The sequence below is a fragment of the Diutina rugosa genome (assembly GCF_008704595.1).
Source record: "Diutina rugosa strain CBS 613 chromosome Unknown scaffold6_size315584, whole genome shotgun sequence".
NCBI classification, from domain to species: Eukaryota; Fungi; Ascomycota; class Pichiomycetes; order Serinales; family Debaryomycetaceae; genus Diutina; species Diutina rugosa.
In genome coordinates, this window is record NW_022995116.1 from 93,910 (window position 1) to 111,048 (window position 17,139).

Consider the following 17,139-nt stretch of genomic DNA (forward strand, 5'->3'; position numbering starts at 1 on the left):
CCCCAAGCATCGGTACCGCCCAGCCACCCCCGTCCGGTGAGAGTGGCGCCGAAATACCCCAAGATATGCCCCGCGATCGCCCCGAAACCGATGGCGGTGGCGGCGATGCCGAAAATGCCGTTTTCCCCGACGATATCAAAGCCGGCCGGCCTGTTGCTGGACCTGTTGGCACTGCTGTTGAACACGCTGAAACGGTGGGTGCTCCCGCCGCGCCCTCGCCCGGGGAGAAAGCCCACGGGCACCGATGAGAAACCTCAACCGAAAATGCTGCCGAAAAAGCGGGCGAAAGTGGTGAAAAAAGAGCCTGAAGACGACGCCAATATCTTCCTGCTGGCGCTGCTAAAGCTGCTGGCCACAACGACGGCAGCAACGTCGGCATCGTCGCTGGCGAGTGTGTCGCGGAAGCTGTCGGTAGCGACTACTCCCGCCACTCCCGACACTGCTTCCGACACCACCACCACCAAAATCACTACCACTACTAAAGCCACGGTCAAACTGGCACCGGAACCATCGTCAAAGGAGATCGCTGAGCTCAAACAACACTATCTCTCCAAATTGAAGGAACAGGAGCTCATACGCAACTATATCGAAGTGATCACTAACCAGATCACCGAGCTCAGTTTTGTGAAGCTGGGGATGATCACCTTTGAAGCGTTAAGGCCCCCGACCCCGGCTTCAGCGCCAACCCTTAAAGCGACTCCGGTAATGACCACTACAGCCCTGCTGACACTGCCGTCGCTGACCAATAAGCAGCACGCCGACCAGTTGGACCAGATCAACTCGATACAAGATTTAAACAAGTTTTTGGCCTACCTAAACCGGCTGCTGCTGATATTGAACCTGGCCACCAAGAGGCAGCCGCTGAAGCGCGAGGATCTGGAGCTGTGGGTCAACCACCAGATCAACCACTACCTCGAGCTCAGGGCTAAGTTCAAGCCGAAACAGGGGGCGATCGACGCCAAACTGCTGCTGCTGCGCCTGCTGTCGTCGCCGTTCGCCGCGGCGCTGGCAGTAGAGCTGCCGGCGCTGAAACCACTGGCGCTGATGCGCCAGATGCTGGTGGCGCTGCTGCCCCGGTTTCTCGATGACTTTGACTTCGACATGGGCCGGCCCCTGAGCGATATCGACTTGGTGCTTGATAATGATGTGGTCGACCGCATGATCCTCGAGACGGCGCTGGGCCCTAGTATCAGCGATATCCCCAACGAGATCGGCATATTGATGGCTGACGACGACTACGGCGTGAAAATTCACCTGGGAAGCTCAAAGGATGACGATCTGAGTGCGGCTAACGACAACGGTACCCGTCTGGTAACCTCCCTTACCCCTAAACGCCAGGGTAAATTCAACTGCGGCTTCTGCTCGCTGGACACCCCCTGCTTGTGTCTCGATACGGATATCGAGACGTGTGTCCCCAAATGAACTTATGAACGTGTATGTAACGATAATGAATGCGGCAAGAACGACAATAATAGGACATGAGAGGAGATGGTAAACAAGAACTAATGTGAAGTAAAACTCAGAGAACGGCTTAGTATATCTCTTGACCCTACATTGATTCTTTTGATTGATTTCCATAGACTTAAATAGAGAGCTAAAACATCGTCTCTATAACTGATGGGTTGATGCAACTGATAACAAGCATCCATTGAATGATAATCTAAAACCGGAGATTGCACTGGTGACTGTAAGCCTCAATTGAAAAGTGAATTATCAATTACCAGTTATACTTTTCAATATTCTTTCACTAATTCGAAAATCAAGCTATCATCACTTCTTATTTTAATCCACAAATACAACACTAAAAAATTAATTGACACTCAAGGTATGGTGCACTTCAACTGTGGCCAGTTACTCAATTGTCAGAGCTAAACGATCATTGCTTAAATGGATGAAACTGGGGTGTTGTCTCTACAGAAGTTAATTCAGTTATCAATAAATATACATATGCTGGTTTAGAAGAAGGTGTAGTAGGTGCCCAACAACCCGGTGAGGGCAAGCACGGCGTACCCGGTTCTGTACACGCCCTTCTTCGTCAACTCGTGCGCGGTGTCCCAGATCAAGTGTCTAATACCGTTGAGCCCGTGGTAGAAGAACGGGTAGGCGCCGGCGGCCTTGGTCAACACCTTGACGGCGACGGGCAACGACGCGAAAGCGCTCACCACGGAAGCAGCAGAGAAGGGGATGTCGAGAATCAGGGTGGCGGCGTAAGTGCAAGTCAACGCGTAGAAGGCACCGGCCAAAGCCACACCGGTGATTCTGTGCAAACCCAGCAACACCCAGGTAAGCTGGGGCTGGTAGATTTTCAAGTGAGGCGACACGGGCCGGTTGGCTCTCTGGGCGGTCAAGATCTTCTCCTCCAGGGCGGCGTTGTCCCGGACGGTCTGGATGGTGCGGAACGACGTTCTCGCCAACGGTCTGAGGGCGGCGGCTAATGGTTAGTATACTGGTGGTTTTGACAGTGTCATTTGGTACTTACCGCCTCTGATACCCAACGCAGATCTAGCAAGCATGGTGAGTGGGAGTGATTGGATGGGGTTTTTTTCTCTGAAGGTCGGGGTGAAAGTCGCACCCCGGAGCTCGCTGGAGCCAATCATTGGCGAGCAGTTTTCCCAGCTGGCGCGTAAGCAACTCACGTGATTTAAGGCATGTGATACAAGTCATGTGATGCAAACACTGGGGCAACTAAGCGACTGCGGCGAGTTTGTGTCTGGTGAAAAAAGCGAGCGAAAGCGGACACACCGTCCACAGCCTCCGATAGCCGCTCTGCCGCGATAACCTTCACCGCAATCGTATTTGAACACAAATGCTTAGCCACTTAAATGGCAGCTTAAAAACACTGGAACCGTGGAGAATATAGCCCTTTCAACAGCCAGGTAATCAAATTGTCTCAACCCATGTGGTATTATAGATGTACCAGCCGACATAGGGGTAATTCCCTCATTTGCTGCTGAAGGTTGAGTCTATCAGTGATAGGCTAGGCTCTAGCATTTGACTGTACTGTCAAAAAAAGCATACAAAAGATCAATTATTTGTTGGTCGTAGTTAGTGTCATGCTATTCCAGGTCCCACAATAAGCCAATGGGTTAGTCACTTATCTCGATCGTCATTATCTATTGTTCTTGCCGATCGCGCCATTGTCGCCGTTATCGGAGTCGTCCCCTAGTCAGAAGCAGACAGTTGTCAATCTGGCCGTTGCCAAGCGGACAGTCGACACTGCTACCATGACTAAGCGCTCTAACCTCAGCGTTGGCGTCGCCACCCTAACTGCGCCCTCTTTCTAGTCGCTTTAGTCACACGAGTGTGGGTTCACGAATTAATGACACTTTCGAATTACTCACACCTCAAGCACGAAACTTTCCCACAATTTGCAGTAAATTCAGGTAATCACGGCAACTTCAAGTTCGAGTCATGAAACAACTACTGAAACAATATTAAGCGATTCAATCAGATAAAGTTAAACTTATAAGACGTTTCCTTAGTCGTCATTTGCCAGGTTAGTTACCTTCCCTGCCTTGTCGTATTCGTGACTAATGCCTGTGCCACCCATGCGGTCGTGCGCCGGCAAAAGCGCCGTTACACCATCCGGCCGATAGCGCGCTTATTCGATCGACACTCGCCTCACCCTTGATATAAGAACCCCCCCATATTTGCCGTATCGACACCGTGTATGGAGGCACCACGCAGACGAACCGAGTTCTCCTTGGCGCTGCCAGACAAGGACACGGGGCTGGGCACGCTGGACACCCTGGCGGAGCCGCTGCTGCCGGCGGAGGCCGCGCCTATCCCCGACCTGGAAATGCTGTTCCCCAAGAAAGCCATCGCCACTAGAACCCAGCTGTTGCAGCTGGTGTTGCTGGCGGCGTCGCTCAAGCTGTTGACGCAGATGACGCCGGCAGCGCCCCCGGGAGCGCCCCAGCGGACATTGCACCGCAACCCTCTGACCATTTCCTCCCTGCTGCGGACGGCGCTGAGAGACTTCCAGCTGTTCATCCAGGCGCCGGTGCTCACGCTGGTGCTGACGCTCCGCCAGCTGGAAGTGGAAATCGGCCAGCACTCGCCGTTTGGCGACGCTATCCTGAATGATAATAATGGTACTACTACCCTCGACTACTCAGCACTGCAGCGGGAACTGAGATCAGTAGCACCTCCGCCGCCGACCACAGGCACTGCGCCACCGGATTTACCCCGCCAGCTCTTCTCCCAGCCGCTGGAAACCGCACTGACTGCGGCTCAAGACCCGCAAGCGTCACTGACGAAAATACGTCCCCGCCAGCCACTGGACGATACCCAGATTGCGGAGAACCTTACGCTCAACGCGTTGAAGAAGTTGCTGATGCTGCCGTTGCCGATGGTGAGCCACGGCGGCGTCAAACGGGCCCTGCTGACCCCGCTGGCGACGGCGACGGCGCCGCAAATGACGCCGGCCCAGCCTAATAACAACGCAGCGCTGATGCCCGGCCTGCGCACCACCACTCCCGCCCCTTACCAGCCGGCTACAGTCGACTTATCGCTGTTCCCGCTGCTCACTCGCCAATCATCGCTGAGCCGAGTCGAGACGCCCGTAGCTCCCGAACCAGAGCCCGCAGCCACTCCCCGCAACCAACTGACGATCCTGTCAGTCCTAAGCCAGCAACAGAGCCGGTTCCCCGCCAACCAGCCTCCCTCCCAGCAAATTGCTGCCGGTACCGGTGCCGGCAACCGACCGCCGTCGGTGGTGCTGACGTTGCCTCGCCGCGACTACCACGCCCAACAGGCGCAGCACCTCAACAAGCAAATGAAGCCGTTGCTCCAGGGAATTCAGCTGGCCCCCAACGCCGCCACCGTTGCCACTTCTACTAGCAATAATAGCACCAATGGCAGCAAAGTGCTGACGCCATCACGTGCGGCCAACCCGTACTTCTCCCAGGGGACTCCCGTACAGCGGCTGGTGCTGGTGCCGCTGCGCCAGCTCCAGCTGATCCAGGGGTTGCGGCTGCCGATGTACGTCCCCGCGGTGTTGCGGGTGACGCAAAACCCGATGATACCCACGCCCGACAGCGACGACTACTTGCCGTCGCACCCGCTGCTGCTGCCAGAGCTGGTGGTGCTGCTGAAGCCCAGCACCCCGTTAATTCCCTCTACCCCGCTCCAAGTGCCGCAGTCACGCTCCTACGACGACATCATGCGGGCACCGCCAACACGCAAGCACTGGCTCAAAGACGAGCTGGTCGACAAGTGCATGATCGAGCTGTGCCCGCGCACGTTCAACTTCTTCGAGCGGCGCCACCACTGCCGCAAATGCGGCGGCATCTTCTGCAAGGAGCACACGCTGCACTTGCTCTACATCAACCATTTGGCCCAATTTACTACGGGTGGACGCGGTACGCTTCTGAAGGTGTGCGACATGTGCATCGACGAGTACCTGCAGTTTATTGTCGCCGAGTTTGGCCCGCTGCTGGTGCCGACGGTGACGCCGTCCACCTCCAACAACGACGTGGCTGCTACTCCGCGCTACCGCCAGCCGTTACTGGCGACTCCTGAAGAGCAACAGGACCCGAACAAGCCGCTTGCGGCCACCCACCGCCCCGTGATCAACGGCAAGCTGATCACGACGAAAGAGGCCGCCATCGCCGCCGGGTGTGGCCACTTCGACGACCAGGCGCCCCGCGACCAGCTCGTGGGGCTGGTGCCCGCCAACTGGAGCTGGTCGTCCTTTTAATGATAACGACAGAGACATACCTAATGCATGCATCACATGACAATTGTAGATTGACGATTAATTACTTCTTTATTGCCTGATCATCCAAAGGAGTCGATGCACGTTGCCGTACGAAGTGATTCTCTAATGTTGTTTGGTAAACTGCATAGTATGCCGAAGAACTTTTTGCGTCAGGCCATATCTCTCTATGGTTTCTTTATTCTGCCTCATAAAGAGTAGGAGATTTAACAATCCATAGAACTCTGTCTAATCCTGGCGTATAAATAGCCTTTAGATCCAGCTGTAGATAGAATTAGACTATAGAGTTTCGTTAAGAAAACTGTGACATAACGTAACTCTGGTCAAACTAGATCTAACTGAGACTGACAATTCTCTCAAATCAGATCATTTAAAATTTATTCACACAGTGATCACCGTTTACTTTTGAAGCGTTCAACGTTTGTCAATCACACAGTCTTGATAATTCTTAAAAGTAAGATTACCCACTTTCCAATACTCGTTCATGCGTGTCATTAGCTATATACAAGGGTCAACGCTTGCGGTACAACTCCCGCGGCTCTTCTTTCTTCTCCAGGATCGGCTTCACCACCGGCTTGCTGATGTGCTGAGTCAACTTAGAAGGAGCAGGCCACTCTTCTGGGAGGAGGCCAGCCCGCTTAAATAAGAACCCCACCCGGTCCAGGACATCGGCACCCACACCGAGCCAGTACTTGGACCGGTCAAAGTCTAAGGTGATATCCTTGAACGGCTTCACGCCACGGGCCTTCTCCACGGGAGTCAACGGAGTCGCGATGGGGTTGTAGGTACCCAACACCTCGATGGGCAAAGCGTCACGAGCCTTACCGCGGTTGGCAACCACGATGTTGTATACGGGACTGTGCTTTCTGCCAAACCGGGCAAGTCTGATCTTGATCGGGCTCTTCATCACACTGACGATTCTCTTAGTGATTTTCCTCGAGATTTTTCGCACCGCGAGGCCCAAGCACGAGAGACCTCAAGTTGAAGGTGAAGCCTAGTTTTAGGATGAAAAAAAAAAAAAAGATTTGGGAGTAAGATTTATTGATTGTTTGATCTAAGTAGATTTTTGATCTCATTTGATTTTGGATTTTGTGCTTAAATTTGAAGAAGTTCTTATTAGTTTGGACCTACCGGTGACCCGCACGAGTGGGGAGCGAGAGTCATGACAATCAGTATCGATGACATCGTTGACGCTGCTGATGCGATGAAGATACCACTATGGATAGCATTGGTGGGTGTTGCAGGGTATAGCTACCACACGGTTTACTTTTTCCCTTTATTATTGGTGGTTTTGGTGGCTACATTGGTGCTTATCCTTTACTATTATAATCTTTGGTATAAAGTGAGAGGGACAGTATGGCCAGATATTTGCTCAAAGGACGTTGTATTGGTTACCGGAGGAAGTCAGGGACTTGGGAAACACATTGTGAAACTACTCTTACGCCAGGGGGCTGAAGTGATCGTGCTTGACATCACTCCCCCTTCCACCGACGAAGTGACCTATATCGCCTGTGATTTAGCTCAGCCGGATCAAGTTAGGGAGGCATTGAATGAAATAACTCCCCATAAACAAATCACGGTGCTCATCAACAACGCTGGCGTTCGTCACAGTGACGGAGTGTTGGCAATGGCTCCCGATAAACTCCACCGTATCTTCCAGATTAATGTGTTTTCACCAATGTTGATCACCAAGACAGTTGTGGAAAGCTACCACAGGTCTAAAGCAAAGCAACCGCCGCTCAGAGTGTGCTTTATATCTTCAGTTTTAGGGATATTGGCTCCGCGGAACTTGGGCGTCTATTCGGCGACGAAAGCCGCCGTCACGCAAATGTACGATGCTCTCGTCCATGAACACCGTGATGATACTAACTGGCTTCGTTTTCTCTTGATGCTTCCGGGACAAATGGATACGGCGATGTTCAGAGATGTCACTCCGTCAAAGACGTTCTTTGCCCCCGTGGTGGCAGCCAATAAGCTTGCAAAGACAATTGTGGCTAAGCTAAACCGGGGTGAAATTGGCACTGTGTGTGCTCCCGTGTACGGTAGCATTCTCCCTGTGGTTAAAGTACTTCCTGAATGCGTTCAACACTGGTGTCGCCAATTCTCCGAAATGGACGATAAAGTCGAGGGTTAATACAATTGAGAAATGAGCTTGGCTTTACAATACAGCTGACAATGAGTTTACTTTATTTTCAAATTCTTACAACAAGTTGAAAGATGAAGTCGAGTTGAAAATCAAACAGATATCGGTGGTCAAGATGGAGACAATACACTCACAACGACTTAGTCATAGACAATTCAACCGATTACTACGTTATTTACTGTGGCCTCAATTTTGCCCCATTATCGAGACATCAGAGTTGACGGGCTATACTATTTATGGGTCGTAAATTATTACATTAAAGGGTGACTATTTCTTGAGCTTAGCCAACTCGGTCTCAACAAGGCTGACCAAGGCGTCTCGGTTGATGTAGCCCATACCATCAAAGAGCTTTTCGAACGGTAAGTAGCCGTCAGCCAGCTTCGGCGGGCCCTGTTTAGGCTCGGAGGTAATCTTGACGTAGTACACCGGCTCGTACTTGTCGGTCCACCCCTTGATGGTCAACTTGTCCCCGGCCTTATTTTTGCCGATATATTTGATGTTGGCGTAGCTGAAGTTGGAAAAGAACCACATGAGCGCCAGCAACAAGAAGTACACGGCGATCAAGGCGGCGTTGATCAAGTAGACGTCCTTGAACTTGTATTTCTTCTCCAACCAGTACATGAGCCCGGCAAGCACGACGGTGCCGTAGCCAGCGGCGATCTTCAAGTCGGTGAGCCAGAAGATTTCGTCGTACCCCAATTGCGTCAACACCACCGGCAACTCCAATTCGGTGGTCTCCCGAAGATCCTTGATGGAGCTATGCGTTAGTTTTGGTACAGGTTAAATTTCCAGGGGAGAATCACGTACTTTAAGTTGGTCTTCTTCACTACCATGGTTATCAAGGTACCCTTCAGTGGGGCGCCACGTACGCGCGTTAGACCAAACAGTCACGTGAGAACCACCACAGTCAGTAGAAAGAGAGAGGCAATAGACACCAAGAGCATGATTAAGATGTAATGGTTCGATGGTCTAATTACAATCGAATGAAACTATACTCTGATAGGACAAGTTCTTTATCCTAGCCGACGTGGGCTATAGTTTAGGGTCCAGTTCATTAATCGTGAGAATTGATTCATTGAAACTAGAGCTTATTCAACAGAAACTCTATGTAATTTCAAAGCCTGAAACTTACTCCCATCAGTTTTTCCAATTGGCACTCGTAATTTCCTTGGGGAACGTAATTGGCTTTAGTGGTTTCAAGTTGTGTGTCGTGTGATCCTCAAACTCTCAGACCTACTAACTAAACACTCACATCCATGAGTTGATAACGAGAGAATCTTCAATGCTGAGGTCGAAGGTTTACGCTCATTATACTGGTTGATTGACAATCGATTGTCATGCTGAATCAATCAACAATGATCATGGTCTCATTACTGATACAATACCGATACACTGCTTGCTTATCGATTTTTGAAGTCCCTTATTGGTGAAGTCTTAAGCCGCTGCTACTGAGATGAACCAATCGGGTTCTCCTGCTGAGAGTCTCGGAGAATTACCACTTCAGGGTTGTTACCGGGGGCACATTCCAAAGCCCGCGCCGCTCGTCACTGCCCCTGGATGCAAAGACGTAGTGGTATTTTCGTCCATTAGACGACGACGGCAAAGAGACCATTCTAGACCAAATGAGGTCGTTGAGAGCAAGAAGCTACGATGGCTACATGATGGCTCCACGATCCCAGGCTTGATGGTGGTCAGGGGTGTAGTCTGACCTTGCTGTTGCCCTAACGATACCAGCTACTCCTTTCAAACTATGATGAGGCTGTTACTAAATCTCTCAAGGTGGCTGGCTGATGGTGCGGAGCGATGGTTATTTTCTGTGGAACCACAGCATCGCCCCCACTTTCGACCCCAAAAACCACTCTCTATATTGAGCTAATTGGGCACTATTGAAGCTATCGATATCGGTGAGGTTAGCAGAGAATAGTCTCGACAGATAACTCATTCTCGTTTTGCTCAATTTGCGTGGACGATCTGTGATTGTCGACTAAATCTCTGATAGCATCTTTAAATTGGTTCAGGCATGCAGTCGGGATGGCGACGAGAACAATGGGAAAGGCGGGCCAGCAGCTAATGGCCGGGTAACGATTCATCCCTAGTTTATTAGTTGGCTGTATACAGGGCAGGGGTATAAAGAGCGCTGGTTAGCCCGGTAACTTGTTTTCCTCTTCATTCCTTACCGACTCCCATGTTCATTCAGTTGCCTTTTCGAATACGACCAGCCGCAATACGGATAACTCCTTAGGTCCCACGACGAATAAGTGGCAAGTGTGCTACGATAGCACATCCCTTTATTGTCGGCAGCGGTTGGTTGGGCATGGAACTGTTTGGATGCCGCTAACGGCCACAATGACGAAGTGTATTTTGACCCAGCAAATCAGTGAGCAGCTCAGCCCCACCAATTTCTGGTACCTCTAACGGCGTGGCTGCTGAACGATCCGGTTGAGTGTCCGCACCCCAGCAAATGAGGCTGATCCAATCACCTCAAACGCAGTGGATAGTGCCGTGCCCGGAGATAATACTCGGTTGAGTGTCCGCACCCCAGCACCTGAGGTTGATCTGATCACCTCAAACGCAGTGGCCAGTGCCGTGCCCGCAGTACCGTTCATCCCCGCCATGAGAGGAGGCATCCCACGCCCGAGTTAGCGTGGCCCATGAAAAGCTGTGGATCACAAAATCACGCCTCGCATTGCTGCTGGAATCAAACGTAAGTATATGTTTGATTTGAGCAACAACATTGTGCCTTAGTCTATATAAATGTAGAGACTCCTATAGGTTTAACGTGGAATTTGTATATAGCTTTTCAATTAGGTGTGATAAAGAAAACATGAGAAAAGTGAATCATTGTAAGTTTTTTATTCCAGAAAGATGAATGAACTGAGTATAGCTTGCAATTACTTGGTCCATGCCGTAATCCTCTATCCAAGTTTATTCCTTTGTTTGGCGCGGCTGTCAATGCTACGCGGTGCGGGTAGGACCACGCAGAAGTTGCTCACACTGAATATGCCATAGAACATGACTTTGGAGGCCCAAAATCACTTGAACAGCAAACTGAAACATAATTAAAGTAGTTCAGGTGGTTTGACCATCGAAATTCCCGTTAGTTGCCATCAGAAGTGGTATGAGTAATCACGGTCACGTGATTTGCCGCTCAAAACGTGGGTGATTCCATCTCGCTCACTAAGGACCACCCATATTGGCCTTGGAGCATGCCATTATGGGCAAACGAATCAACCAAGCTAAGAGGGGTCTGAAGCGCCCAGACCACCAGTTGGACTGGCAGCTCGAGGGTCTTCTTCAAGGGAAAACCTCCAAGGTATCGCTACAGCTTGGCTACCAACTGTACGAGGAAGAATACCGCAACCGAGCCAAAAACCAGCCGTCTCGTCTGCAGAAACCGCGGCGGTCGAACCTGGACTCGGCGACAAAAGTGCACTTGACCGGCTTGTCTTATATCAATGCCCACTACCAGTTTGTCGTCGATCCCAGCCAGATCGGCCCCGCGGCGGCTTTAGACCCCAACGTCCCCCCGCCCAAGCAGTCGGTGGTGTGTGTCGTGGCCAACGATACCCACTTCACCTGTCCCATCTGTCTTTCGGACGAGATCGTGTCTCCCCGGATGATTGTCCACTGTGGCCACGTGATGTGCCTCAAGTGCTTGCTCTCGTTGCTTGACTCAGAGGTGCCGCCCGCCAAGAAGCGGGAAGCGAAGCTGGTCGTTGAGAAGTACCGTGAGTGTCCTCTTTGTCTGTGTATCATCCGATCCCATGAAGTATTACCGGTACTGTTTCTGCAGATACCACAAATACTACCTAAACCTGGGGTCGAGGTTGAATGGACGTTAATGTCACGACCGCACAACCGGTCAGTGGCGTTACCTAAGGAACTTCTGATTGTCCACGATTATATGGTCGATTTCCCTGAGGCCGGCGGCGAACCGTCAGAGCTTGAGCAACACCTGCGAATCATCAAGGGGTCGTTGCAGGGGATGTTGGACATGTACGCTGCGGAGAAGGAAGCCATTCTCACCAACCATGCCGTTGAAAAGGAACTATACGGCGAGGGAGACAAATACGTTACTGCCGCCATCAAACACATCGACGCTGAAGTCAGCGACTGGATGGCTCGCTGGTCGGAAATGCCCACGCGAGTGACTCCCTTGGAACCAGCCACCGCCAACCCGTTCTTGTTCTACCAGTTGGGCCTGTCGCACGGCGGCACGGTGTACGTGCTTGCTCCGCTTGATGTCAAGGTGGTGAAGAGTGCCTTTGACGATAGTTACGCCAACTTACCATCCACCATTACCGCTCCGGTGGAGAACGTCAGTTACGAAGAGCTCAGTCCTGAGAAAAGCGTGGGTCGATGGAAGTTCTTGGCCCACTTACCTCTTGGCACTCAGATCGGGTTCGTTGAGTGTGATTGGTCCAAACACCCTATCGTCAGTGCCTCCCCCGATTTCAAGCAGTATGAAGCTGATCTCATCAAGCGGAGCAAACGCAGTCAGTCGAAGCTGAAGCGAGAAGAGCGTAACCGACAAAAGGCGTTGGCGTGGGAAGAACAACGCACCAGAGACTTTTACGAGCGAGAGAATCTGGGTATCCCTCCTGAAGCCATTGACGATTATATTGGTGGTGGTCTCGGCATGGGTAGTCTTCTGATCATCGATCGCACGGGGACGTTACCGGAATTGACCGCTCCCGCCCCTAAACCCGAAGAAGACCCCAACAAGTACAAGAAGCTGGTGTGGGGGACCACCGTACTCAAGCTGGAGGAGGAAGACATGGACGAACTCGAGGCAGCGGAGATGATCCGCAAGGCTCGCGAGGCCATGGAGACGATGGAACGACTGGGCAAACAGAAAAAGAAGAAACGCATAGTTTTGTCATCTACATTATAGCATAGAAACCTTATGATACCAATGAATACACTTTACCTTTTATTCTAAGTCTATTAATATCCTAGTTCTTGTTGCTGGTACTGTTCCTCGTACTTGGGGTGTCCTGGTCGATATTTCCAAAACAATGCTCCCAACACGAGCACCCCGGTGCCGATAGTGGGGAACATCCAGTACGGGATGGCGGTATCTTGTTTGGGTGGCGGCACGTAAGGGAATAACGCCATGAAGAGATTGGCCACAAAGAATATCGCGATAACCACTAAGGGCGATGTTACCACGTTTCTAGTGACTACCAGCGTCATCGACACGCTACACCGGCGCGGAGGCGTGAGCGGAGTGTCTGACAGTACCAGGCTGCGGCGTATGTCGTCAGAGTCCACTACTTCGGCCAAAACCTCCTGATAGCCGGTGTTCCAATGTTCACTTGGAGTATAGCGGAGGTAGACAAGACCAGCGGCAATCGCAACGTTGATCCAGGTACCAGGGTATATGTACAAGTTGACGATGAACTCGTAGATCTCCAGCGAGGGAGGGGCGACCACCACGATCACTGACACCACCCAGTGGAGAAGTAATGCTGCGTGCCACTTTTGCCATACTGACAGCCACGGCAAGTAGTTATTGCAGGCGAGCTCCTGGTTAACTACCGAGTGAGCATACAGTACCACCATTACATTGCCCAAGTTGGAAATGGCAATCATGATGGGCAATGCTCTCGAGGTGATCAGCTGGCCAAAAATCTTCGTGAAAAAGATCCCAGCACAGAGTACGCCACTGTGAAGGAACTCCTGTTTGGGGATGACGACAAGGTACAGTACCACCACCATAAAGTAGAGGATGGTAGTGGCAAACACGGCGCATGGAGCAGCGATGGTGAGCACGGTGATTGGATTCTCCACTTGAGACAATACGTAGTTGGCGTTTTCCCACCCTTTAAACGAGTAGACCACCTGCAACAATGCCACCAGCAAGTTATAGACACTTGGAGACTTCTCAAACAGCCAGAAGTTGTCGAAATTCAGGTCGCCAGCATCGCCAGTAGATACCCACCCAATCGCCACAAGCAAGCCGATGAGAATAATCACCACCAATACCAACACTTTGATGAGCCCTAACACGTTAAAGAACACAGTACCCAGGTTAGGGTGGCCCCAGTGGATATACGTGCACCCAGTGATGCACAACACAGCGATGAGTTTCACCCACAACTCAGAGGCGTGCTCTTCACCAGACACAGCGTATAGCATGTAGCGACCAAAAGTATAGGCATTGCCCAGCGAGAACCCGAGTAGCACCATCAGAAACGCATAGATACACCCCGCGAGCCCCTTAGGCCAATGGCGACACACCCGCAAGAGGTAGTTCTTCTCGCCCCCATTGGTGAAGGGCAAGTTCATGGCGAACTCGAGGTAGATCATCAAGCCACACCCGATGATGATCCCCCCCAAAATGAAGAACCCAAGGAATAACGCCGCGTTCCCTTCGACGTAGCGGTAGATGATGGCGGGGTTTGAGTAGATCCCCGTGCCGATGATCTTGTTCACGATCAACGACATCGCCAGGAACGTCCCGAGCTTGGCTGGGGTCGCGGCTTCCATGGCGCCTGAGAAACCGTTGTCAGTGTGGTTGAGTAAATAATGTGGAGTACGATCGCGACTCTGACTCCAGCCACAGTGATTGTCTCATGATGCACGTAAATTAAAGGAGTGCATATAGACATTACATACAGTTCAAAGGAAGTTTGTAGGAAACTACAAGGGAAAGGATAAGGGTTGTAGGGGATAGATGATGCTCGCTCAGGGGCTAATTGGTAATACCTAAAAGTTTAAAACTATAAGTATATATAGCGGCACTGAGGCTCGTCCAATGCCTCACTGCTCAAATGTCGAACCCTGAACAAACGACTCAACCGTCTTCTGCTACGCCCAACCCATCGATCATCAACTCGCCAGAATTCCAACGGATCTTGGAAAAGCTCCACACTGACAACGAGCGTGAATTTTTGGTGGATATCATCAAGGACCACGAACATCTTGAGCAGGAGATGAAAGAAAACATTGCGTCAAACCCATCCAGCATCTTAGAAAACATGGAGAAGTTGAATAATGTTATTTTCAAATTCCTGGGTCTTGACGTGGAAGACCGCTTGAAGCTTATGTCAGCCGAAGTGGAAATTCACCTTGACGTGGGGAAGATGAAGGAAGTCATTGCCGTCATGGACCTGACGGCGCTGAAGATCTCAGACATCTCTGAGCGTGGTGACTACATTGCCTGTGTTGCCGATAAGAGGTTAGAGATGAAGTTGTAGGTGTTGGGTAAGCTCAGACGGGTCTACCACGGCCTCCCCAGCCTTCCTCCCGACCAACTTAAGCTCATTGACGAGCGCTTGGACAAAGTGGAACAAGCGCAAGACGATCCGTTGACCCCTGACCGGAGAAATGAATTCAACTTGGCAATTAGCGATAAACTCCGGCGCTCTACTATCCCCCTCTGGTTTTGAAGGAAGCATTGTTCCTTTGGAGCTTACCTAAACCGGAAACGTGATTCAACAACTCCTGACATCACCGACCGTGAGTGTCCCACCACCGAATACTCAAACGACTCAATGATAGTCACCGGTTGCGACGCCATTTTCATGCTTAAACCGAGATTTGTAATATTTGATCAACACCAAAACTTCATCATTTATTCATGAAAAGCTGATTGAAATGCATAAAGTTTGATTTATTCTGTCTATTGTGGTCGTAAGTTGGCGTAAGTCTATGAGGATTATCTATTCCATCCGAGCGGCTGTTGGTTCTCCAACGGACGTGAGTGGCGGTATCGCAGCGGGTGGCGCCAATGAGGTCGCAGCTCTTCGATCAGCGTGTCCACCGTCAATGTATAGCTTTGCGGCTCGGTGAACGAGCGCTGGGTGAGAAACGCTCGCACCTGGCGGTTGGCAATTCTAATATTGCGGCACATCTCGTTGCGGCGTAAGTTGCGGCCGTTAGGTTGTTGCACTCTGAAGTAGTTTTCGTCCTGGTAGTAGATGTGGCGGTTGCCAGGGATGTTCACCACAAGCAGCGATATCCCTTTGGCCCTCACTTCTTCCACCATCTTCGCCACTACTTGTTTGACGGTGTCATCTTCGGGGACAAGAATAACCACGACATCGATGGTTTCAGCTTCCAACATATCGAGGCCGAGCCGTATGGCTCTGACGGGGTCGTGGTTGACGTACCACGCGTTCTGGTCGAGGGGATCTCGACCCATGGTGATGTCGAAGTCGGCAATTTCCGGGGCCTCGACAGCGACAAACCCTCGTGGACCGCCGGCGGCCCTCGCGGGATGGCGACCAAATCGCGGGTGGGTGGAACCTCCATAATGGGCCTGGTTGATTTTCTTTACGTTAGCAAAGAATTTCTGGTGCACCGGTAATAAATGGTCAAAGTCACCGCCGTCGTCGATCGTCAGCTGGGGAGTCAGCTGACGCTGGTATAACAGCGCCACTAATGTCAGGTCGTGGCCGTGGAACCAGAGACTCGAGTGGAGAAAGCGTACGTCCTTGGTAACCCACAGGTCGACCAGGGTGACGACGACGTTGAGGGCGGCTGCCACACCCACCCACAACGGGAGGGGCAACAACATTGATATTGGGTCAGCAACAGCAGCAGCACGGCTCTTGGCACCAGGGGAAGGGAAGGGTAATTTAACTCAACGTCCTAAGCCTCAAAAGGAGGCGATGCCGAGCGGCGTAACTGAGGTGCTGAATGGCGCTGCAAGCGAACGTGCAGTGTAGGGGATTGCTGCATGCAGGATGCACCCTGGCTTGACTTATCGCTACGAGGGAGAAAAAACCGCTCGCTATGATGTCATCGATGTAAGCGATAGTGGCTACTTGTTCGCCTCATCCAAGCCTAGCTTAGAGCCTGATAATTCACAACAGGTTTGCTTTATGCCACGGGTAGTAGACTGCATCCTGTGGGCGCTTACCTAATTGTTGTCGTGTCGGGTGGGTTTTGCGTCCGACAGCACCACTAAAAAGGAGTGGTGACTGGGACTGTATTTACTGCCGTTTGCGGGCGCTGGGCACGACGGGACCTGCCGCAGCACGACTGTTTAGGGAAGGCACGACATTGGCGACCAAACGAGGTGCGAAGCTACGCAAAACGCCATCGCTACCCAGCATCGAGATTGTGTAGCTTGACATCAGGGCCTCAGCGATCACGACGCCCGGCTAGATCAGCTACGCATCGGATCTACGGCGGTGTATCCCCGAGCGTATATACGGTACTGTACGAGCAAATTACTCGCTGCGATGCTCTTTATCTGCTGCACTGAGCTATATTTACTTCTTCGTAAGCCCCCATTGTCTGCTGTGTCCGAACACGGACACCACTT

At 51.5% G+C, this 17,139-nt stretch overlaps 10 protein-coding genes across 10 annotated transcripts; 5 read left to right on the forward strand and 5 right to left on the reverse strand. All coding sequences in view use genetic code 12, as the record gives it.

The window, feature by feature from the left end:
- Window positions 1-264: 264 nt before the first annotated feature.
- Window positions 265-1,422, forward strand: HAP42 (Hap42p; the record flags this gene model as incomplete). Its single annotated transcript, XM_034154859.1, has 1 exon — window positions 265-1,422. The coding sequence occupies one exon, from the start codon at window positions 265-267 to the stop codon at window positions 1,420-1,422; it is 1,158 nt and encodes a 385-aa protein (XP_034012924.1).
- Window positions 1,423-1,955: 533 nt separating this feature from the next.
- DIURU_002231 (succinate dehydrogenase cytochrome b subunit SDH3) lies at window positions 1,956-2,513 on the reverse strand (the record flags this gene model as incomplete). Its single annotated transcript, XM_034154860.1, has 2 exons — window positions 1,956-2,431; window positions 2,492-2,513. 2 exons carry the CDS (start codon window positions 2,511-2,513, stop codon window positions 1,956-1,958), a joined length of 498 nt encoding a protein of 165 aa, XP_034012925.1.
- Window positions 2,514-3,670: 1,157 nt separating this feature from the next.
- DIURU_002232 (uncharacterized protein) lies at window positions 3,671-5,701 on the forward strand (the record flags this gene model as incomplete). The annotated part of the gene is made up of 1 exon (XM_034154861.1): window positions 3,671-5,701. One exon carries the CDS (start codon window positions 3,671-3,673, stop codon window positions 5,699-5,701), a length of 2,031 nt encoding a protein of 676 aa, XP_034012926.1.
- Window positions 5,702-6,230: 529 nt separating this feature from the next.
- On the reverse strand, window positions 6,231-6,626 carry DIURU_002233 (mitochondrial 37S ribosomal protein bS16m; the record flags this gene model as incomplete). The annotated part of the gene is made up of 1 exon (XM_034154862.1): window positions 6,231-6,626. One exon carries the CDS (start codon window positions 6,624-6,626, stop codon window positions 6,231-6,233), a length of 396 nt encoding a protein of 131 aa, XP_034012927.1.
- Window positions 6,627-6,881: 255 nt separating this feature from the next.
- On the forward strand, window positions 6,882-7,853 carry DIURU_002234 (uncharacterized protein; the record flags this gene model as incomplete). Its single annotated transcript, XM_034154863.1, has 1 exon — window positions 6,882-7,853. One exon carries the CDS (start codon window positions 6,882-6,884, stop codon window positions 7,851-7,853), a length of 972 nt encoding a protein of 323 aa, XP_034012928.1.
- A 276-nt stretch (window positions 7,854-8,129) lies between these two features.
- On the reverse strand, window positions 8,130-8,806 carry SPC2 (signal peptidase complex subunit; the record flags this gene model as incomplete). The annotated part of the gene is made up of 2 exons (XM_034154864.1): window positions 8,130-8,619; window positions 8,796-8,806. 2 exons carry the CDS (start codon window positions 8,804-8,806, stop codon window positions 8,130-8,132), a joined length of 501 nt encoding a protein of 166 aa, XP_034012929.1.
- A 2,270-nt stretch (window positions 8,807-11,076) lies between these two features.
- DIURU_002236 (uncharacterized protein) lies at window positions 11,077-12,756 on the forward strand (the record flags this gene model as incomplete). The annotated part of the gene is made up of 1 exon (XM_034154865.1): window positions 11,077-12,756. The coding sequence occupies one exon, from the start codon at window positions 11,077-11,079 to the stop codon at window positions 12,754-12,756; it is 1,680 nt and encodes a 559-aa protein (XP_034012930.1).
- Window positions 12,757-12,809: 53 nt separating this feature from the next.
- On the reverse strand, window positions 12,810-14,354 carry DIURU_002237 (uncharacterized protein; the record flags this gene model as incomplete). The annotated part of the gene is made up of 1 exon (XM_034154866.1): window positions 12,810-14,354. The coding sequence occupies one exon, from the start codon at window positions 14,352-14,354 to the stop codon at window positions 12,810-12,812; it is 1,545 nt and encodes a 514-aa protein (XP_034012931.1).
- Window positions 14,355-14,638: 284 nt separating this feature from the next.
- DIURU_002238 (uncharacterized protein) lies at window positions 14,639-15,064 on the forward strand (the record flags this gene model as incomplete). The annotated part of the gene is made up of 1 exon (XM_034154867.1): window positions 14,639-15,064. The coding sequence occupies one exon, from the start codon at window positions 14,639-14,641 to the stop codon at window positions 15,062-15,064; it is 426 nt and encodes a 141-aa protein (XP_034012932.1).
- A 461-nt stretch (window positions 15,065-15,525) lies between these two features.
- DIURU_002239 (uncharacterized protein) lies at window positions 15,526-16,386 on the reverse strand (the record flags this gene model as incomplete). The annotated part of the gene is made up of 1 exon (XM_034154868.1): window positions 15,526-16,386. The coding sequence occupies one exon, from the start codon at window positions 16,384-16,386 to the stop codon at window positions 15,526-15,528; it is 861 nt and encodes a 286-aa protein (XP_034012933.1).
- Between the last annotated feature and the right edge of the window lie 753 nt (window positions 16,387-17,139).